General features: G+C 48.3%; 1 protein-coding gene across 1 annotated transcript; it reads left to right on the forward strand.

The window, feature by feature from the left end:
• The first annotated feature begins 102 nt into the window (after nucleotides 1-102).
• On the forward strand, nucleotides 103-17,171 carry LOC144157902 (acetylcholine receptor subunit alpha-type deg-3-like). The gene is made up of 7 exons (XM_077688620.1): nucleotides 103-273; nucleotides 5,441-5,586; nucleotides 5,670-5,714; nucleotides 6,812-6,918; nucleotides 8,756-9,057; nucleotides 10,705-10,908; nucleotides 16,692-17,171. The coding sequence occupies exons 1-7, from the start codon at nucleotides 201-203 to the stop codon at nucleotides 17,114-17,116; spliced, it is 1,302 nt and encodes a 433-aa protein (XP_077544746.1). The 5' UTR covers nucleotides 103-200; the 3' UTR covers nucleotides 17,117-17,171.
• Nucleotides 17,172-18,703: the final 1,532 nt, after the last annotated feature.

An 18,703-nucleotide genomic window follows, 5' to 3' on the forward strand; every position in this document is an offset into this window, starting at 1 on the left:
GCTGGGTGATTATCGCATTTGGAACGGGGTATAGGCAGTATAGGTGGTAAAGGTCAAGTAAAAACCACACACACAAAAAACACAAAGCGAAACCAAATCCTTGACGAAACGCAGCTGCTGAGCGCAAAAAAGTCGCCGAAGTGGGTTTTGCTCGTAGGAACAGGCATAACCGTGTAATCCCGCTTTTTGAATAGTTATAAATGCTGCGCAAAATGCGCATAATATTCTTACTGTTGTTTAGTCTATCGTACAACGTGCAAGGACAAGATATCGGTGAGTGAGTAAATTCTGTACACACATTTGTACATTTGTCGGGATGTTTGTTTTCATAAGCCGGGCATAAGCCGGGCGAAATTTATGTCACTACCAACAGCGTTCACAATTAATGAAAGATGCTCAGGTATTTACCAGAAACCAATCAGGATGCTCAGTTTATTATTGTATTTTTTGGCGATAACATGGGCGTGACCCATATGACACTTGTTTCCTTTAACAAAGAACAAAAATTTTATTACTGCTTATTATTGCAACATGTCCCCCGTATCATATTCGCACCTTCGCCCTTGTAAAATATTTCTGTGACCGGCACACACACAAAAAAATTTATCTGTTCAAAGCAATTCGCACATTTTTTCTCTCTTTATTTAACGCTAAGCGTTTCGGTTCAGAGGGTTCGGAGATTCCATTCATCAGCTCAAACAATCTATAATATACGCCGAGACAGTTTGGAAAACGGCAACAATTGGTCTTTAGGTACTGAAAGTGATCGACAGTTGAGTCAGAGTCAGGCGTGGCTGGCACGCTAGCGTGAATTGTGGTTCAATCCAACCCGGCATATATGAGTCGCTGACATTTCCTATATTTGACCTCGGCACTGCTATCATTTTCGCATTCGAACATTTTTGAATTTGAGTTATAAAAATTAATGGTCGGCATGGGTGTAAGATCGGCACGTGTGCAGCAACTCATTAAGCTATTAATATTTACTTGCTGCTGAGCTCTGAAAGAGAATTCTTGGCGAGTTGCTCCATCACCTGTTCACGCTTAGGGAATGGGGTGCAATCTACATGTACCAACACCGTAAAAAGAGCAGCCTGGAAAGGTTTATTATTAAACTGCAGCATTAGAAACTAACAAATTTAACATACATAGTACAAAAGTAGATGGCAATAATAAAACACTTAGAATTGAGTCCGTTACATTCTCGGACACTCGGAAGGGAAAAATAATGGCCGTGCACGTGCTTGCTTCGCCGCCCATGCCACACTCTCTCAATACTTTCCCCTGCCACCCATTGTACGGCTTTAGTGGAGCAGTAGACACGACTGAAGCCCACCTTTGATGCTCCAAGGCGAAAGCTGAACTTTTTTCTCTAACGAGCGATGTAGCGGGATGCCTCATTTTCGCTTGTGCTCCAAAACTTAATAGCCAGGCGGCATTTCATCCGGTCGGCATGTAATGCGAGTGCCGTATATTCGACGGACCTGGACGCACAAACTCTAGCCGTCCAGCAGCTCGAGGCTGCTCTCGCCAGGCAGAAGCGGAGCGAGTCGCAGACGGGGGGGGGGGGGAAGGGACGAACTCCCGAGTACCTTTCGCGCACCGCTCACGCCGACGCCGGCGGGGCCTAGTCCCGAAGATGTCGTGAACGTGGGTGGGATGTGGAGGCTCTGCGCATCCCGACCTCCCACTCCCTGCTGGCCATAAATAAAGTCTTTCTCTCTCTCTCTCTCTGTAATGCGAAGGCAAGATAACTGTTGGTCATGAAGTGTGACAGAGGCAAGTCCAGAGGCAAGTCTGCCACGCTTGCCCTAAAAAAGCAAGCGTGGCAGACGGCGGCAGAAGGTTAGATGGGCAGATGAGATCAAGAAGTTTGCGGGGATAAATTGGCTGCAGTTGGCACAGGACCTGGATGATTGGAGATCTATGGGAGAGGCCTTTGCCCTGCAGTGGGCGTAGACAGGATTATGATAATGATGATGATGATGACGACTACTACGGTGACGATGACGACGGTGATGATGATAATAATAATAATAATAATAATAATAATAATAATAATAATAATAATAATAATAATGACAACAATAATAATAATAATAATAATAATGATGATGATGATGATGATGATGATGATGATTCCATTCGGTCATTACTTCCGTGCGATGGCTGCCGTCCGCCACCTCCTCGTGGTCACTGGCAGCGACAGGTTCGACCCTAATAGCAAAGTTATGGTATGTCATGCAAGCGCTGTATTGTACACGGGCTACCATCCAAAAGTTTCATAGGTTGCTTGCCATGTTCGTGTGGCAATCATGCTTCGAGAGAACGAAACGCAGCAACTTGTTTCGCAGGTTAAAAGGGGGCGGGCTGGGGTTGTCGAACCTGTTTGTTAGACAATTGGTGGCGAGGTTTTTATATTTGCGAGACGAGACAAACCCATTTCTTCGAACGTACATGCAGATCAGATTGTGTTCAGCGATGCCAAATTTTATAGTAACTACGACCGATATGAAGAGATACGCAGTGAGTGGTTTTTTGCGTGAGGTGGTAATGTCCTTCAGGTTTTTAAGCGAGCGATTTTCAATTGAGTACTTGTCAAACGTCACGCGTAAACGGTTATCCTGTGATGTGGTAGAACTCCTGTGTCCCGAACCAGTGTATAGAATGAAATACCTCGGAGGTCATAAGCATGACGTGCTCAAACGCGTCAAGAAAATGATCATACCCGCAGGAGTAAAAACATTCTTTTTTAAATTGCACACTGAGACCTTACCAGTCCTAACGTGGCTTGACGAAAGGGGGTTGTTTTTGCCGTGGGGCAAAGATTGTCGACTGTGCAAAAAGCCAGAAAGCGTGGAACATGTTTTTGTCGATTGCTGGGACGCCGTCTTCTTCTGGGACGTCCTCCAGAGGACTCTAAAAAAGGACCTCCCGCTGACACCGAAAGGCATACGTTTTCTTGAAGTTGAATGTGATGAGGCTCCTTACGATGTATTCTTCCTCCTCGGCCTACATGCTATATGGCGTAGCAGAATGGCAGTCAGAAACAGTGATGAGAATGCCAGGCCAGTGGATTCTTACTTTGCAGAAAATGTTAGCAAACTGAAAGAAGTGTACGCCAAACAAGAATATGATGATGAGGTTTTGTCACTTATGAGTGCATTAAGCGTAATTAAGGCCCACAAATATTAACTATCAACTATAGGTTCGGCAGCGTTGCTAGGCCAACCTAAAGAGTTTTTACGGTGTGTGAGACCAAACCAGGCTCAGAAAGAAAATGTGAGAGCAAGGGTTGTGTACGACCGTTACTACACGCAGTTGTGAAAACAAGGACAAGGCTAAGCCGGAGTTACGGTTGGCCGCCTTATGCATTGTATGTTCTGTACCAGGTTTCGTTGTTGGTACTTTTTCTTGTCCGTACCGTGAGTGTTTATTTATAAATGACCGGCAATAAAGAAAAAAAAAGCGCGGTAGCTCAGTGGTAAAAAAAAAAAAAAAAAAAAAAAAAGACGCTTCTGATCTCAGAAATGATGCCATCTGTCAGCAAGCCCCACACCCCGAACCCGTGTCCGCATCAACGTAGTCCGCGAAGAAACTCCTTCCAAAGCGTCCGCTATGAAAGTTTTAGATATGCTTTTACCCGATGTAGCTTTCCTCTCCTTTTTGGAGGCGACGCATCCTCGTGGGCAGGCAGCGGGCCGTTTCTCCGGCCGTGCGCCATGAGGCCCCAAGCTGCGTGCGCGGGGGCGCGTAGTTCGAATTATGCTTAGAAGAACTGCCAGTTGGGCTTCTTGGTACAGATTCATGATTGTAAAAGCGCTACTTGAAAACGACGACGAAGGAAGAAACACAACACGAAGCGCTGTGTCATGGATAAACATGCATGGATAAACCGTCATAAATAAACATGCAAAGCGATCCACAAGGGAGATCATAGAAGCTTTTCAAATTAGGAAGGGAGGCACCAGTTGTGTCAGCAAGCCATCTGTGTAGTTACATGATGTCGAGTTTGCATTTTGGAAGGGGTTTGATTGTGCTTAATCTTGGTATGTATTCCACGTGCCTTGTGATTATTTGCTGCTGTCTGCTGTCGATGTTTTACTCCGTCATGTATGTACGAATGGTTGAAATGCATTGTTGCTATCAATGTGTTGGTGGTGACGCAGATTCTTGTTCGTTTTTCCTAGTATATATGTATGTTCGTTCTTCACAATAAAATTCAGTTGATAGTAGCGCTTGCTTCGTGTTGTGTTTCTTCCTTGTGTTTCTTCCTTTACAATCTCGAATGCGTTGCCGAGGCCCCTCTCGCTCGAATTAGCGGGCTTTTCAATACATCGGCTTATATGGAGGCTTGGCCGGACCAAATACAGCAGTTTGAGTTATCTATAAATTCGAATTATTGAAGTTTGAATTAACGAGCTTTCACTGGGTACGTCGCGGGCTCTGCCTGCTCTACTGTGACACACATTACGAAAATGATTTTAACCTAAACTTTCTCCGTCGTAATTGAAGCATCTCCCATGCCAAGGGTTTTTTGAGCCGGGGTACTTCATTTCAAGATGCATATCGTGTTCTCGCTCTAGCTTGTTTTTATTTTAAATTGTGCCGGCCCGAGACTGTGTTGTGGAAAACGTGAAAAAAGTTCTTGAGAAGGGGAATATGGTAGTTTGGGAACATAAGAGGATGGTAATTTTTTTTTATATACATAGTGACCACGTGCATACCCGACATGATGCCGGTGTATTCAAGTCCAGGCCTAACGTAACTTGTGTCGCCACAGTCCTCCAGCAACGAACAAGAATGGCTGGCAGCTATTAATGAAAAAATAAGCGTACGTGTTTGTTTATTATGATTAGATGAAAACTGCTACAACGTCACTCACCACTATAAAAAAATTGGGGTTTAGTTTTTGGCTATCCTCAGGCCAGGTAAGTGCTCGACAGTGACTGTTCCTGACTGGCGCCCTGCCACATTTGTTTATTTTCTTAGCGTGCATTGGTCGCTGAATTTGACCGGCAATAATTGATAGATTGTACTGCTTCAGTTTTGCATTACCTTAAACACATCGAAGCATGCTAGAGAAAAACTAAAGTAAACCTCCGCGAAATAGCCCAACGTTAATTTGACCGGATAAGACCAGCCAAATTTATTTCCGGAAATACTCACTGAAGAAGACATGTGCGTTATGATTTCAGGTAAATACCCGGAAACGGCAGTTGCATTAAAAAAACGGTAGGCATGCGAAACCACGAAAGGGTGCATTTTATTCGTTGTTGCAGCTATATCTGCCGTCAAAGGCCTCGGTTAAACACGCACGCTCTATTTGCACAAATTTGCAGTCTAATAACACACGAAAAGCGCAGCTGCTACTGCCGCTGCATCACACAATTTTACTTATTTCACGGACAATCCTTAAATATTCTGCGTTTATTGGCAGATGGCAACCGAATTTCCCACCACAAGAACCTCTTGAAGTACCTTTTCGACTCCGAGAGATACAGTCGAGACATCCGCCCTGTCAGGTCGCACAAAAATGCGACGAAGTTGACTTTGGACCTGTCGATTCAGGAGATCGCCGAAATGGTAACCTCTATCCATCTGCGTGTCGTTTACTCAATCCAAGGTTCGTTGCGCAATTTACAAATTCGCCGCCTCCCATTTTCCAGGACCACTCGAGGCAGACCGTCAGAATGAACGTCATCATTTCCGCCGTGAGAAAATTTCTGCTATTTTGTCTTTTTCTCTCCTCCGCCCCTCTCTTGAGAGGGGAAGGTGTGAGGCGTTTTCACTCGGAACTTTCCAGGGGCGGTATTCTCGTGTTTGTCCGTTTTCAAAACGTCTGTTTTGCGTCCGTTTTAAATGCAGAGCATTTCAGTAACTCACGATGTCACCCGCGTTGTCCCGTCGTAGCCCGCACCGTCGTTGTCCGCACCCCTCCCCCTACACTATATAAAAGAAAATGCTATCCGGCGCCTTGGTTTCGATTCCTCGACCCTGCGGGCGGAACGCAATGTACATGGTGCTCTACCCACTGCGCCACAAAGCCGACACAGAATGGGACGCTACGAACGCGCCTTATATCGTTGACTCATTCAAATTACTGCTGACGAGCGCTCTCTCGTCAGCAGTTGCCACAAGTGCAACAACATTAACGTAACGCAAAATACTTAACGTCGTGCGCCCCCGGAAATGCTCTGCATTTGATCGCGCCCCTCGCGAGGGGGATGTTTCACTGCGTCGCCATGCGAACAGTTTGCCACACTTTAGTTTCAGTTCTTTCTTTGCTGGGGTGCCGACGAGCGGCGCCACCTCCTCGCACTTCGCCGCGGGAGGATCCGCGGCGGGGGCGAGAGATGGCGCTGGCGTCTCCGCGGCCGCGTCTGTTATTGTGACGTAATTCCAGTTGTAGGCGGGCTTTGGGTTGACTTTTGGGTAACTGTTCTTGCAAACACATTTTAAACGACTTAGCCTATTTTAAACCATGTTTAAAATGTACTATCTTTAAACCTATCTTAAGCTATCTTTAAACCTATTTGAAACTAAACTAAACTATCTATTTTAAACAACAGACAACGAAAAATCGTCTGCTCCAAATCGTCTGCTCCGAGAAGCCGCGGCTCATAGCTCCGCCGTGCTTGCATGGCGTCACATCCGGGCGTTCGCTTTTAGCCATTGAGGGATTGCTGAAAACGGACACTTTTGAAACGGACACAAAAGGGACAAAACACGAGAACACCGCCACAGGTGTTGTCCACGCGACGTGGGCTTCGGACATTAATTCTGAACTTTGTATCTCACATTCCATCAGAAATGGAAGGACGAGTTTTTGACTTGGAACCCTGTGGACTATGGTGGTGAAGACGTCATCGTGGTGCCAGCCGAAAGCATATGGACACCAGAGATCATCAGCGGAACGTAAGCGAGCAGACCCGGCTTTTTTTTTTATCATGATAGTATTTCTTAGAATACCTAAACGCAAAAAAGAGAAAAGAAATGCACGTCTGTCTCTCGGTTGGTTCAACTGCCCTGCCAAAATATATAGGCGAGACAATTCGAAACTCCTAAGACTGCTGGCATGACTCATACATGTTCACGTTATTCAGCACAAAGGAAACCTCAAGCGTACTTGAGTCAAAATGTAAGTACGCAACAATACATGCTGGATTGTTTTTTTACGATGACAAAAATAGACAACGGGTTAAAAACGCCGTCGAAGGGATGTGGGATGAAAGCAAACATTAAAACGAAGCATGTCGGCTGTAGCCGTCACAAGCAGAGCCGAATTAAACACAAGGCCCCGACAGATGGCGCGCGATCAGTGCGGAAGCGGGAAAATTTAATTGAGAAACTCTCAATCATTGCACTCATCTTGAAAAGGGCGATAGGGGAGGAGAAGAGAGTGAGGGGTGGGAGGGGGAGAGCAGAGCGTGTTATGGCGCAGGGAATGGCAGAAGACTATCATCTTTCCACGACATTTGCACAGAAGCAAGCAGAAACGCGGCCATTTTTTTTTAACATTAGCTGATTCACTGGGTGGAAAATCCTGGGCGGTCGTAGACAAAAAAATCTACTACTGAGCGCCCCCCTGATTTCTCATTATACTCTTTCCATAAAATTTAAGCGAATACGTGTTCCCCTTTTACAACCGTACGCATTCACAAAAAGAGCCTCGTCTGGTTTCCAGCACACGAGTGCAAGGTGTCGGAAAACCTCTGGCCCTGGTATTTGTTTTTCTTGGAGAGCCTTTCAGTTTGATCATATGCAAATGTCGTTTCAAATCGCGCGCCATCAGCCGCAAAGGGTTCGCACAACATCCGACAGATGGCGACGAGTGTACTGGCCAGTAGGAAGACGCAGTGAAACATCCCCCTCGCGAGGGGCACGATCAAATGCAGAGCATTTCCGGGGGCGCACGACGTTAAGTAGTTTGCGTTACGTTAATGTTGTTGCACTTGTGGCAACTGCTGACGAGAGAGCGCTCGTCAGCAGTAATTTGAATGAGTCAATGATATAAGGCGCGTTCGTAGCGTCCCATTCTGTGTCGGCTTTGTGGCGCAGTGGTTAGAGCACCATGTACATTGCGTTCCGCCCGCAGGGTCGAGGGATCGAAACCTGGCGCCGGATAGTATTTCTTTTTTTATATATAGTAGGGAGGGGTGCGGTGCGGACTACGGACGTCAACGCGGGTGACATCGTGAGTTACTGAAATGCTCTGCATTTAAAATTTCACGCAAAATTGTCGCTGGCTCAAGTTTATCGGGATGGCGTCGCGGTAAATGGCCAAATTCTGCACAAAGAGTGCGTTAGGCGATGGTTCCCAAGAGCTGCATGCGCGACGCTCTTTGGCAGTTTTTAAAAAAACTTAAACCTCCGTGTTTCATGGCATGCATGACGTACAAAAAATCGTTGTGAGGTACACAGAATAACACAGAAAATCGGAGCGTGAGGCGCTAGCCGGCGATCGCATGCAGGGAAAGGGAAAGAGCTGCGCCGAAGGAGAGCCGCTGCCACTGAAAGCCGCCTTGAGGGGTGAGGGCACCCACGGGGGCGGGCTCCTGGCGATGGCCAGCGGGCGGAAGGAGCTTCGCAGCCGCAGGGTGCTGTTCAAATGGTACTGGTACTGGTCAAATGGTGACGGGCGCGGCGCAGCAGCGTTCAACGGCAGATCAACAGGAGGTCCAACTAGACTTTCGCCTTCCAATTCTTGAAAAGTTCCAACCCCGTGTTTTTTTGTGCGTCTATTCTCGTGCAGAGGGGCCGCCCAGTTGATGGCGACATCGGCGGCCGCTTCCAAAGGGCGCCTCCGGCAGGCGATGGCTCGCGTGAGCGCCACGGGAGACGTGTCCCTGCACCACACCAAGCAGCTGCCGGCGTTGTGCGTGGCGGTGGCCGACGGCTTCGCCTCCGCGGGCCACTACAACTGCACGGCCACCGTCGAGTCGTGGGACTTCACGTACTCCGAGGTCCGGCTGCATGGCAGCGTCGACGTGGCGCCGAAGAACTCGGCCTGGGAAGTGTCGCGGCCCCGAATGCGTTTCCACTTCTCTGTGATGGGTACGGCCGCCCGAAGCAGCAAGTTTCATTGGCGAGTGCCGCTTAGAGCCAAGATATATGCTTGGCGGGGAACAGTGTGTTATACCTGTGCTACACGACCGTTTCAAAGACCTTCCGATGTACTCTGAACCAATTGTGTATCGAGTGCCCCATTGTAAATACATACGACTCACTTGAAGGGGAGCGTTCAACTGTGAATCGAAAGTTGCCCTCTAGCACGCATTAGACGCTATTCGTCAGCGTGTGTCTATTTGGGAAGGTGGAGTGGACAGCTATTTCCGCGTTATCTGGGTGTCACTACTGGGGGTTAAATAAAGGTTTTAGCGGCCGCATCCGATGATGTCTGCGGGCGTAAAGTTGGGGGAACAAGGGGGAGGGGCGCGACGGTAATCTTTAAAGGAGCACTGACACCAATTTTCGACGTTCAATTGGATCTCATTGATCGCGCCGACGGAGCAGCGCGCGGAGCGGCACTCAGCAAATGGACATCAGCGTGACATCACCCCGTGAAGCCAAAAGAAGTGACGCGACAGCGCTCGTCAAAAACTCGTGACGTCACTTCACGCGAGCGGCCCCACGAGCGGCGAGCGGGCGCAACACCCTCTCAAGCGGGCACCGGTGACGTCCGCACAAAGCGGTGAGGTCAGGTCGGGATTCTGTCATATGCGCCGTTCGGGATGAAAGCGCGGGAATTTGAAACATCAATGTAATTAACTATCGCACGCTGAAGTATTTGAAGTGCTGTTTCAGGTTCGCCAGACCATTAAGCATCGAGAAAAGCAATAAAAGTGTAACATAAAATTTTCATGTCAGTGCTCCTTTAACAATTAACTGGTCTGGAGGATATTGGTTTCGGGGGAATGCATCGTTTACGTCGTCGTTGACTGCGCAAGTTTGTCCGTGCGCACGCCACGGTACATCGCCATCGCCATAACCGCACCGATCGCCTATGGTCACATCATTTGACCATTCTTTCGATAGAGGAATTAACTGAAAGTGAGTGAGTGGATAAAGCGTGTATCGCTGATCGGGCCCGTGAGATCAGGTTTTTTTCTCTCTTTTTTTTCTTCTTTTTTTACGCCGTGAGCTGGTCAGCTTGCACTCCCACTCCTCCGGGAATGGGGAATGGAGGGATATTGAGTGGTATACTCGGGTACAAGTTAATTAAGAACGGCAATACCTCATGTAGTGTATCACTCCGCGGAACGACGGACCCGGATGTCAACGCGTGCGCGTTTTGACGCGAAATTGAGCTTAATGCGTAACGTCATCTTCTTTTTCATACCCAGTTTTTTTGCAGTCGCTGCAGGAATTTAAAAGAAGATTAAACGCGAGAAATCATGGAACCGAATCGTGTCACGTTCAAAATACTCTCAGTGAGGTACTTTTTGCGCCGCGCGGAGTAACATCCGGCTGCGGTGATGAGGCGCAGGAGCAACTTCTGCTGCCGTTCTCAAGTTGTCCCCGCGTACAGGTGCATTCGCACACGTGGTGCTCCTTGCACCACGTGTGACAAGACAAGACAAGAGGGTCACTTGTAGGGACATTGAGCCGGAGAGACGTGGCACAGAAGGCGCTGTTGAAGTTCGGCTTCAAGTTCGCGCTAATGGATTTACTGTGATTTTGCTTCCGGTCCCAATCGTACAGAATTCGAGCTGGCGCTGAAGAAGAAGTACGAAGCGAACCTCGTCTGTCCAACCGTGGCCGTGATGCTGCTCACGCTGGCGAGTTTTTGGCTGCCCGCATCGGGACCCAGGATTACGCTGGGCTGCGTCAACCTGCTCGTGACGGTCATTTGCCTCGCCACGCTCTCGGTGCACTACGAGGGTTACACCCAAACCGCCCCGCACGGTAAGTCTGCTTTCGTATCCGTAAATGGGTGAACGAACATTCGACAGACTGTTGAATAGCACAGGGCGGGGTATCTGTGTAATACCCCTACTTTTTATTGACCAGTTCAGGGGATATAGCCAAGGTGGAGCAAGTTTCCGGGGGAGAAAATTTGACATCCACCTGACACGGAGAAGAACGGTTACAATGGAAAGTTATACAGTTCACTCCGAAACTTCGCAGTTGAAGAAAAAAATCGCCCTGGTCCAGGATTCGAACCCGGAACCACCGCCTGTCTAGGTCAAAAACTTTCCCTCGCAGAGGCTCACTCCACCTTGGGGATTTCCCCCACACTGTAAGTTGATTAACACTTATCCTTCACTTGGAATTGTTGATCAATTCGCTCTTGTGCTACAAACGGCCAGCCTCCTGGTTAGTCCAGTTGGCACAGCGACTGCTCTAGTTAGACGGTTGTCTCGGGTTCGAATTCTGGACCAGGACGAATTTTTTTCTTCAACCGCGAAGTTTCCAATACAGCTGTATCGCTTTCTTTTGCAGCTGTTCGTCTGCATGTGAGGTGATCGTCAAAATTACCTTCGTAGCTGCCTCTACTTTTGCGCTCAATAGTGGCCATTCGATTACTTACTGTTAGGCTGCGTTTGTACGTAAGGGATTACACAGACATCCTTTGGGGTTATTACTGAGGCCTAAAAAAATAACGGTCACTTGTCCAGTCTCCGCGATGACATCTGATTGCAGCCCTCTGCGGCGTTTCATTGGCTAAGCTGGTGCAGGACTGCGCTTGAAGTCGCAGGCTCCGTTCCCGGTCGCGGCGGTTGTTTTTCTAACGGAGGCGATTAAAAAAAAGCAAGCCCGTGTGTCGAAATTCGTCGTACGTTAAAGATTCCTGGAAATTATGAAGTAATCGTAGTTCTCCCTATAGACAAGGTGCGTATAACTTCGGCGCGCCCCACTTATATTTCTTGCAGACAATAGTTGGTGCCCAAGCCAATTCCACGTTACTCGCCTAGTTGGACCTCTATGACGCCCCTATACTATTTCCAGAGAATACCGTATTTTCGCGCGTAAAACGCCCGCCAAAAATGCGAAAATTTCAGTGGCAAAGTAGGGGTGCGGCTAATACGCGGGGTTTTTTCTTCAGTGCAGCTTCACGGCAATGCGCGTAGTGCCGTGAAGCTCCTACGCACTGACACTGACTAAGCCTTCGGTGGCAGCGATGGCGTAAAACATGCAAGGACAAGGAAGAAAAAACAAGGACGAGCGCACTCTAACAACTGAATTTTATTAGGGAATGCAGTCAGTGTATTCTACTTTCCAGATGTACGCTTTTTCTATCTGCATAGTATGTGATGTGTTGCTTGGGCAGTAGCTTTGGTGCAGCCTTTGCTGTACAAATGTGCGGGCAATACGCGAGGATTTTTTCTTTTCCGGCAGGCTGAAAGTGGGGTGCGGATTATACGCGGGAAAATACGGTAACGTGTGACCGAAACGCCCTGAACGTTACTGCGTTGGAGTCCGTATCCAGCCTCTACAATGAAAGTTTTAAATAACCTGTTTAGGTTAACCAAAGAAGTGGGCTTTCTAGGTATAGTGTTTTTTACCATCCAGCAGGATCGCTAGTCCCGCCACAGGAAGAGTTTACTGCAACTCGTTCTGATCAAAATGCGCTTCCAGTCAGAAATTAACCCTATAAAACCCTATAAAAACGGCTCATTTATTATTTCAACGAGTCAAGCTCCCGGCTGGCACACTTACGCCCCGCAGTCAACTTTTCAATTTGGGAAAACTCTTACGGTTGCTGTTTCTTAGTTAAAAGTATGTGGCACGTATGGCGGTTAATAGCGGAGTCACTTAAAATTCACGCCTGGTAAAGTAGTGAGTGGTAAGCGAGATTACATAGTTGAGAAAAGTGTAAGTGTGGAAGGGTTGGCGGGACGTTGGAAACGTAGAAACAGCGTAGGAAGGACGGGAAAACGGTAAGTGGAGGGATGAAATGTTAACCAGGCAGTGACCTAGTTTGCTATCCTACACGTGGGACAGTGATAAAAAGAATGAAGTAGAATAAGAAGGGAAAAGGTAAGTACAGGGTGCAGACAGGTGAGCTTAGCGTCGCTACCCTAGACGTTAGAGTTCAGTGAGTGTACCTCGAGTCTTTTATGCCAGATTCTTTTGTGCAATTCGGTGGTTTTTTGTTAGGGCATGAGTGCTTTCGTCGCTTGGTACGTTGATGACGGAAAAGGCCAGTGGCCCTGGATTTTTTCTTCAAAGAATGGGCGGAAAGACAGGAGCAATTTATGGAGAAGACAGAGGTGAACGTTGGAAACTATCCATCAACCTTAGAGGGAAAGGGCGGATGGATAAAAAAAAAACAGAGGGGCGTGAAATGAACAAAAGAAGAAACAGGTTTTGTGTAACATCTAATCCCGTCGAAAAACTAATGCATTTCCCCATAGATTGGTTGGTCGGCCGGAAAGCTCTGATGAGATCTCTGAACAGGGCGCGTGCAGGAAATCGGGATTTCATTCTGCAAAACGGCTGCTTGAAAATAGCGAAAAAGGAAACGTTCTAGGTAAGACAATACACGCGTCGACCATGAAGAAGAATTACAATAGGATAACCACTTTTATCTCATAAACCACGTATCGTTATGCCTGTTGAGATCGTTGCGTTTACTTAGTGCACGCGAAAAAATCTTCGCATCGGTTTGTTCTTGGTTTGTGATTTCGGTCTCTGGAGGCTTGACGATCGATTGGACTCACTTTCAACGGAGGTTGGCCGTGCACTTTTAGCTTTCGCGCTTCTCTTACCATTCTCTAGGAAGGGACGTTGTATTTTCGTTCTCTGCATCGGCTTCGTATTCCTCTCGGCCTGATGCACGAGCACGTTTGCGGCGGTCAACAGCGAAGTGGCCTTTCGTAGACGCTACGCGCGCTGTCGTAGGAGGCTATCGAGGCTTCGACCAGACAAACCAACCGCAGGATAACAGACTGCGATAAACGACACGCAAAGCGCAGTCGTCCGTCAAGCTGGCGTGATTTTATCTCATTGATGTGACTGCGAGTTGTCTATTGATTTACAATCCTACAGGGCGATCCGAGGTTGTTATGAATACTTAGAACTGGCCCACGTTACAGTCTTTCACATCCTAGCAGATAGACAAGCAGAAATTAGCTTGAAAAGGGATTCTTAGCTCTAAAAATCAATTGAGGTGTCACTGCAGGCCGCTTTTCCCGCACGGCGTGCATCTTTTATGCTATCTTTTTCCCCCAAGACCATTCAGCAATGGAGTTCCCTGCCTTCTACACTAGTGAACATTGTTGGCAATGAAACGCATGTGAAGGCATTGTGAAAACGCCTGAATGTGTGCATTACTCTAGGCTGGGCAGTGTTAGCTCATTCTTTTATTTTTGCTGTTTGCTTCCATTGCGATTTTTATGCGTGCATTCATCCTCTGTGGTGTCAGAAAATGGCGATGCGGATGAAAAAAGTATTCATAATTAAAAATGAAAATGCTTAACGCTTTCGCCCCCCCTTCTGGCATAAAGGACACTTCTTGAGCTAGTTTCTTTGCAACATTAGAAGTCACGTGACAGAAGCGTTCACGTCAATTGTGTGTGCACTGACAGAGACATCTCGGCTGCATGATAATGTGCGTTAGCTGTTCGGCTATAAAGTTTGCTTTCACTGTAAGGTTGACTATGCCGCACTGCACTTTCGTTCTTGTGGACGGACGCTGACTACAATAGACATAGTTTGCAACTCGATCTTAAAGATGATAGCTCTAGCTTTTGTAAAATGAGCTGCTGAAGCTTGCCGTTGTGCTGCCGGGTCACCATGCAACACAACACCATGGTGTGCAACTAGAAGCGTGCTTCTCCTAACACTAGCGTGCTAACGGCAGTGCACGCTTTACAGGAGAAATTGTCGCTCTTTAGTGGCTGTGGCGTCGCTGAGTCTTCCGATTGGCTGCACGCTCACATCACTTTCGCCCTGCTGTGGTGATGAGATTCTGATTATAGCAAAGATGTAGGCGTCGCGTCTCTCGTTAATGTAATACTCAATTAACCTACAAAGAGCCTTGTAGGGGTAGTCTCTACCCCACCCGGAAACGTATCTAGAGATGCTTAAGCGTCCAGTCCCAAGCGGTATCGCGGAGTGCACTTTATAAGCGACCCCAAACCATCCACCGCCGCCGGCGGCGGCGGCGTCCGCAGTGCTCCTCTATATTTAAAAAAGAAACAGCATCCGGCGCCAGGTTTCGATCCGAGGACTTTGCGGGCCGCAGCCCGACGCTCTACCGAATAAGCCATGGACGCGACGCTGATATCAGCGTTAGTGACGCGCCTTATATCTTTAACGCATTCAAACTACGTCGTCAGCGGCGTGCGTTGGCGACTCAGCGGCGTTATAGCGGCTTGATAACTGCGTGGTGTACACGTGATACTACAAACCCGATGGAAGAGATGGAAGAGAAGGCGGCGAGGCGGTGGGCTGCGGGGGCCGAGCGCAAGCGCCGCAAGCGGGCCGACAACCGTGCATTCGCACTTTCACATTCTCCCCCTCGGGGAAATGCGGGGGAATTTTTTGGATTAGGACAATATGATGCTAAGCAGGAGCAGACACTTTCCGCAGACCTCAGTTAGCCCTAGTCGTTCGTATGGGGAACGTGACTTGAATCCGACCGCCCTCCAATACCCAGTTAGGACCATCCTCGTGAAGGATAAGTGTTGGCGTTGAAGTTTCGTATTGTTACTCCACCGTAAATAATTGCTTTTTGTTGCTCGTTTGGGTGGAGTTTAACCTCCTTTCCAATTTGTCTATTGAAACAGCGGGAGATTCTTCTCACCCAAAATGAGATATTTGTACACGGTTTAAACTTTAGCACTCACAAAGGCAAAAAATCGTGTCTGTTTATCCTGCAGCCTACTAAAAGTACGCAGTCCGCTTATGCCCTAGAGGGAACAAAAAGGAAAAGTCAAAAGAAAGGCCACACAGTAATCATGAAGCAAACACAAACTAAACATAAAGGCGACCGTTATTTTAACAGCGAAGCTGTTTAGCAAATCGTAATTTTTCGTGTCAGCAATTAAAAATAGCAAGAAATTGCCGAGCGTGCACACGTGAGCGCAAGCGTCGCGGCGACCACCCGGCAGTTAACAAATCCAAGAAAATGCCTAGCGCTCGTGTGTGCGTGCCTCGCGACGACCACCCAGCGTCCCCTGCGCGCGTTTGTCAAGCCAAGAATACCCACTTAGGGAGATTGGTCAAGATTGCGGCGACCGCCCGGCAGGTAGAAAACCAAGAAAATGCCGAGCGCTCGTGTGTGCGTGCCTCGCGGCGACCGCCCAGCGTCCCTGTCGCACGTTTCTCAAGCAAAGGGAGATTGGCTAAGATTGGAGAAAAAAAAATAACTCCAGCGTTAGCCGTATACGTGGCAACACGTGCTGGGAACAAGATAGACACGTCATAGCGTGCGCCCTTCCAAGGTGATGTCCAATGATTATCACTTCCAAAAAAAAAATGCAGGAAGCTCACCCTTATAGCAACAATGATGGAGCAAAGGTCGTTGCGGCAGCGAAGAAGAAGCAGATGAGCTGCAATTGTGGACTTAAACCTTCGTGATGGTCGTGAAGGTTGATTACAGCTTCGCTACCTCCAAGTCTTATGCATTAGTGTGAGCTTCGATAATTTTTTATGAGGGCATCCTTTGTCACGACACCTGCGAACACCCTCGCTTTTGCAATGCAAGTGTCAAAAGACTGCACTGTCGTTCTCTTCGGCAGTGGCGTTCCTGTCCGTATCTGCCGCCCTGGTGGCCACTTCGCTCGCCTGGGCCGTGGTCATCCACAAGCTGCTGCACTCGGCCGACCGCTGCGAGGCCCCTCGGGACCTCGTGAGGGCGCTGGAGGCGCCATTCTGGCAATTCCTCTGCGTCGGCGGCTACCAGCCGGCCTCGTCGGTTGTCGCCAGGGAGACCGAGATGGAGAGGCTGAGCGAAGAGGACTCCTCAGCCTCCCCTCCCTCCCCATCCTCTACTACACCCCCTCCTACAGTCGGCAGTGAGGAGGACGAGGAGCTGAGGAGGAGGGAGGAGTGGAACGCCGTCTCGCGCGCCGTCGACAGGATCCTGTTCGCCGCTTACGCCGCACTGTTCGTCTTCTTTCGCCTGTTCTACGCCGCACCGTACTGGGGGACGACGAGCGTATAGAAATCAGGCTTGCACGGAAACATTTAAAGCCAAATAAAAACAATTAATAAACACATCGATAGAACTGAATTTAAGTAAGCGACATTCAAGCCGTTAAAAAATCCCGGACCATCTGCACTAACGTGAAACCTGGGGAGGGGCGAAGCAGGGAGTGTATAAGTGTACTTTTGGCACCTCTGGGTTTTTGTCAACGGATATGAAACCACTATGGGGTACAGTTATACAGGTTTGCTGTAAAAGTCCCTCGTCCTTGAAGCACGAAGGTCTCTAGCGCGAGGCGTAAACGAATGTCCCGGTGTTTTTTTAGTACGGGTTACGTTCTAGCGCGAGGCGTAAGCGAGTTTCCCGGTGTTTTAGCACCGTGACTACATGAGACAAATGGCGACGACGACGACAGGAAACGCCAACAGCCCCAGCCCCTAAGGGGCTTCGCCCCTAAAAACTCTTTTGTTGCCGTTTATGCTAGGGGAGAAGGCTTACTGTTCCCGAAGGAAATCGGCGAGATCATAACGTACAAGTTGTGCGCGTACATGGGTGTGCATACCTTCATTCACATAATGGTGAGTCGTCTGTTGGCTCTCTCGAGGGAGGTAATCTTTGTACCGCTCCGTTGGATGACACATTAACCGTCCGTTCTGAAGAGAGAAGTCACGATCACCGCTTTCCTAAGGACGCTGTGTTTCTGCAAATCTACTCTACTGTCTTCAATTATTCGCCGCTGCTTCTAACAAAAGACCAATCCCGCTCCATGTTTCCTCTTTCACGTGCTCACGGGCAGACAAATTGTTGCACGTGGATCTAATCAGGCATACCACTTCGTGTCAACACGGGCACGTTTGGTAGATCAGAAACTTCGCATTTATTTTTCCGCTCTCCTGTTATATAGCTCTAGCATAACTGCAATTTAACAACGTGCGAATCCGCTTTCGTGGGTTCAATGCCCCGGGACTGACGCGCCATATTTGTGCGCTAAAACAGTAGCGCGGAAACCGCGGACGCCATTAAAAAAGTGCGGGAAGCTTTATACACGACTTACCAAGGGCGACTACGACCCGCTTGCATTAATCAGACGTTACACTGTACCTGCAACACGTTTTCTATTAATTTACTTTAGCATGACGTTGAAAACGGTCTTATGAACGGTGTGATACACACTCAGACTTTGCGTTTTCAACGTGAACGTGAACGTTAAGTTAATTCACGTTCAATGGATGGTAGTCCGTTGTTTGGTATCGGTGTTGCACACGACTCCAAAATCTTCGAGGACGAAATGGACGAACCACTGCTGCGCACACGGCCGTTACACGTGCCGTGGGCGGAGCGCACAGCAGTGCGAGAGGTCGCATGACTCTACAACGTGACATTCAGCGAGAACGCAGGGTGGAAACCCGCAGCTGTGCTCGGTGAGTTCATCGTCTGTCTCCCCCGTCTACGCGCGCACTCGTAGCTCAATTGGTAAAACAACAGGCTCCCACTCAGTTTCTATATTCAGTCCAGGTCCGATTGCTGGCGGTGCTAGTAATTTCTTTTATTTGTTTGAGGGAGTTTTCTGTCGACGCGGACGGTTGCGACAGAACTCTTTGCTAA

This window comes from Haemaphysalis longicornis, unplaced genomic scaffold, assembly GCF_048455015.1.
Source record: "Haemaphysalis longicornis isolate Haplotype H1 unplaced genomic scaffold, Haemaphysalis longicornis Haplotype H1 scaffold_10, whole genome shotgun sequence".
Classification (NCBI taxonomy): domain Eukaryota; kingdom Metazoa; phylum Arthropoda; class Arachnida; order Ixodida; family Ixodidae; genus Haemaphysalis; species Haemaphysalis longicornis.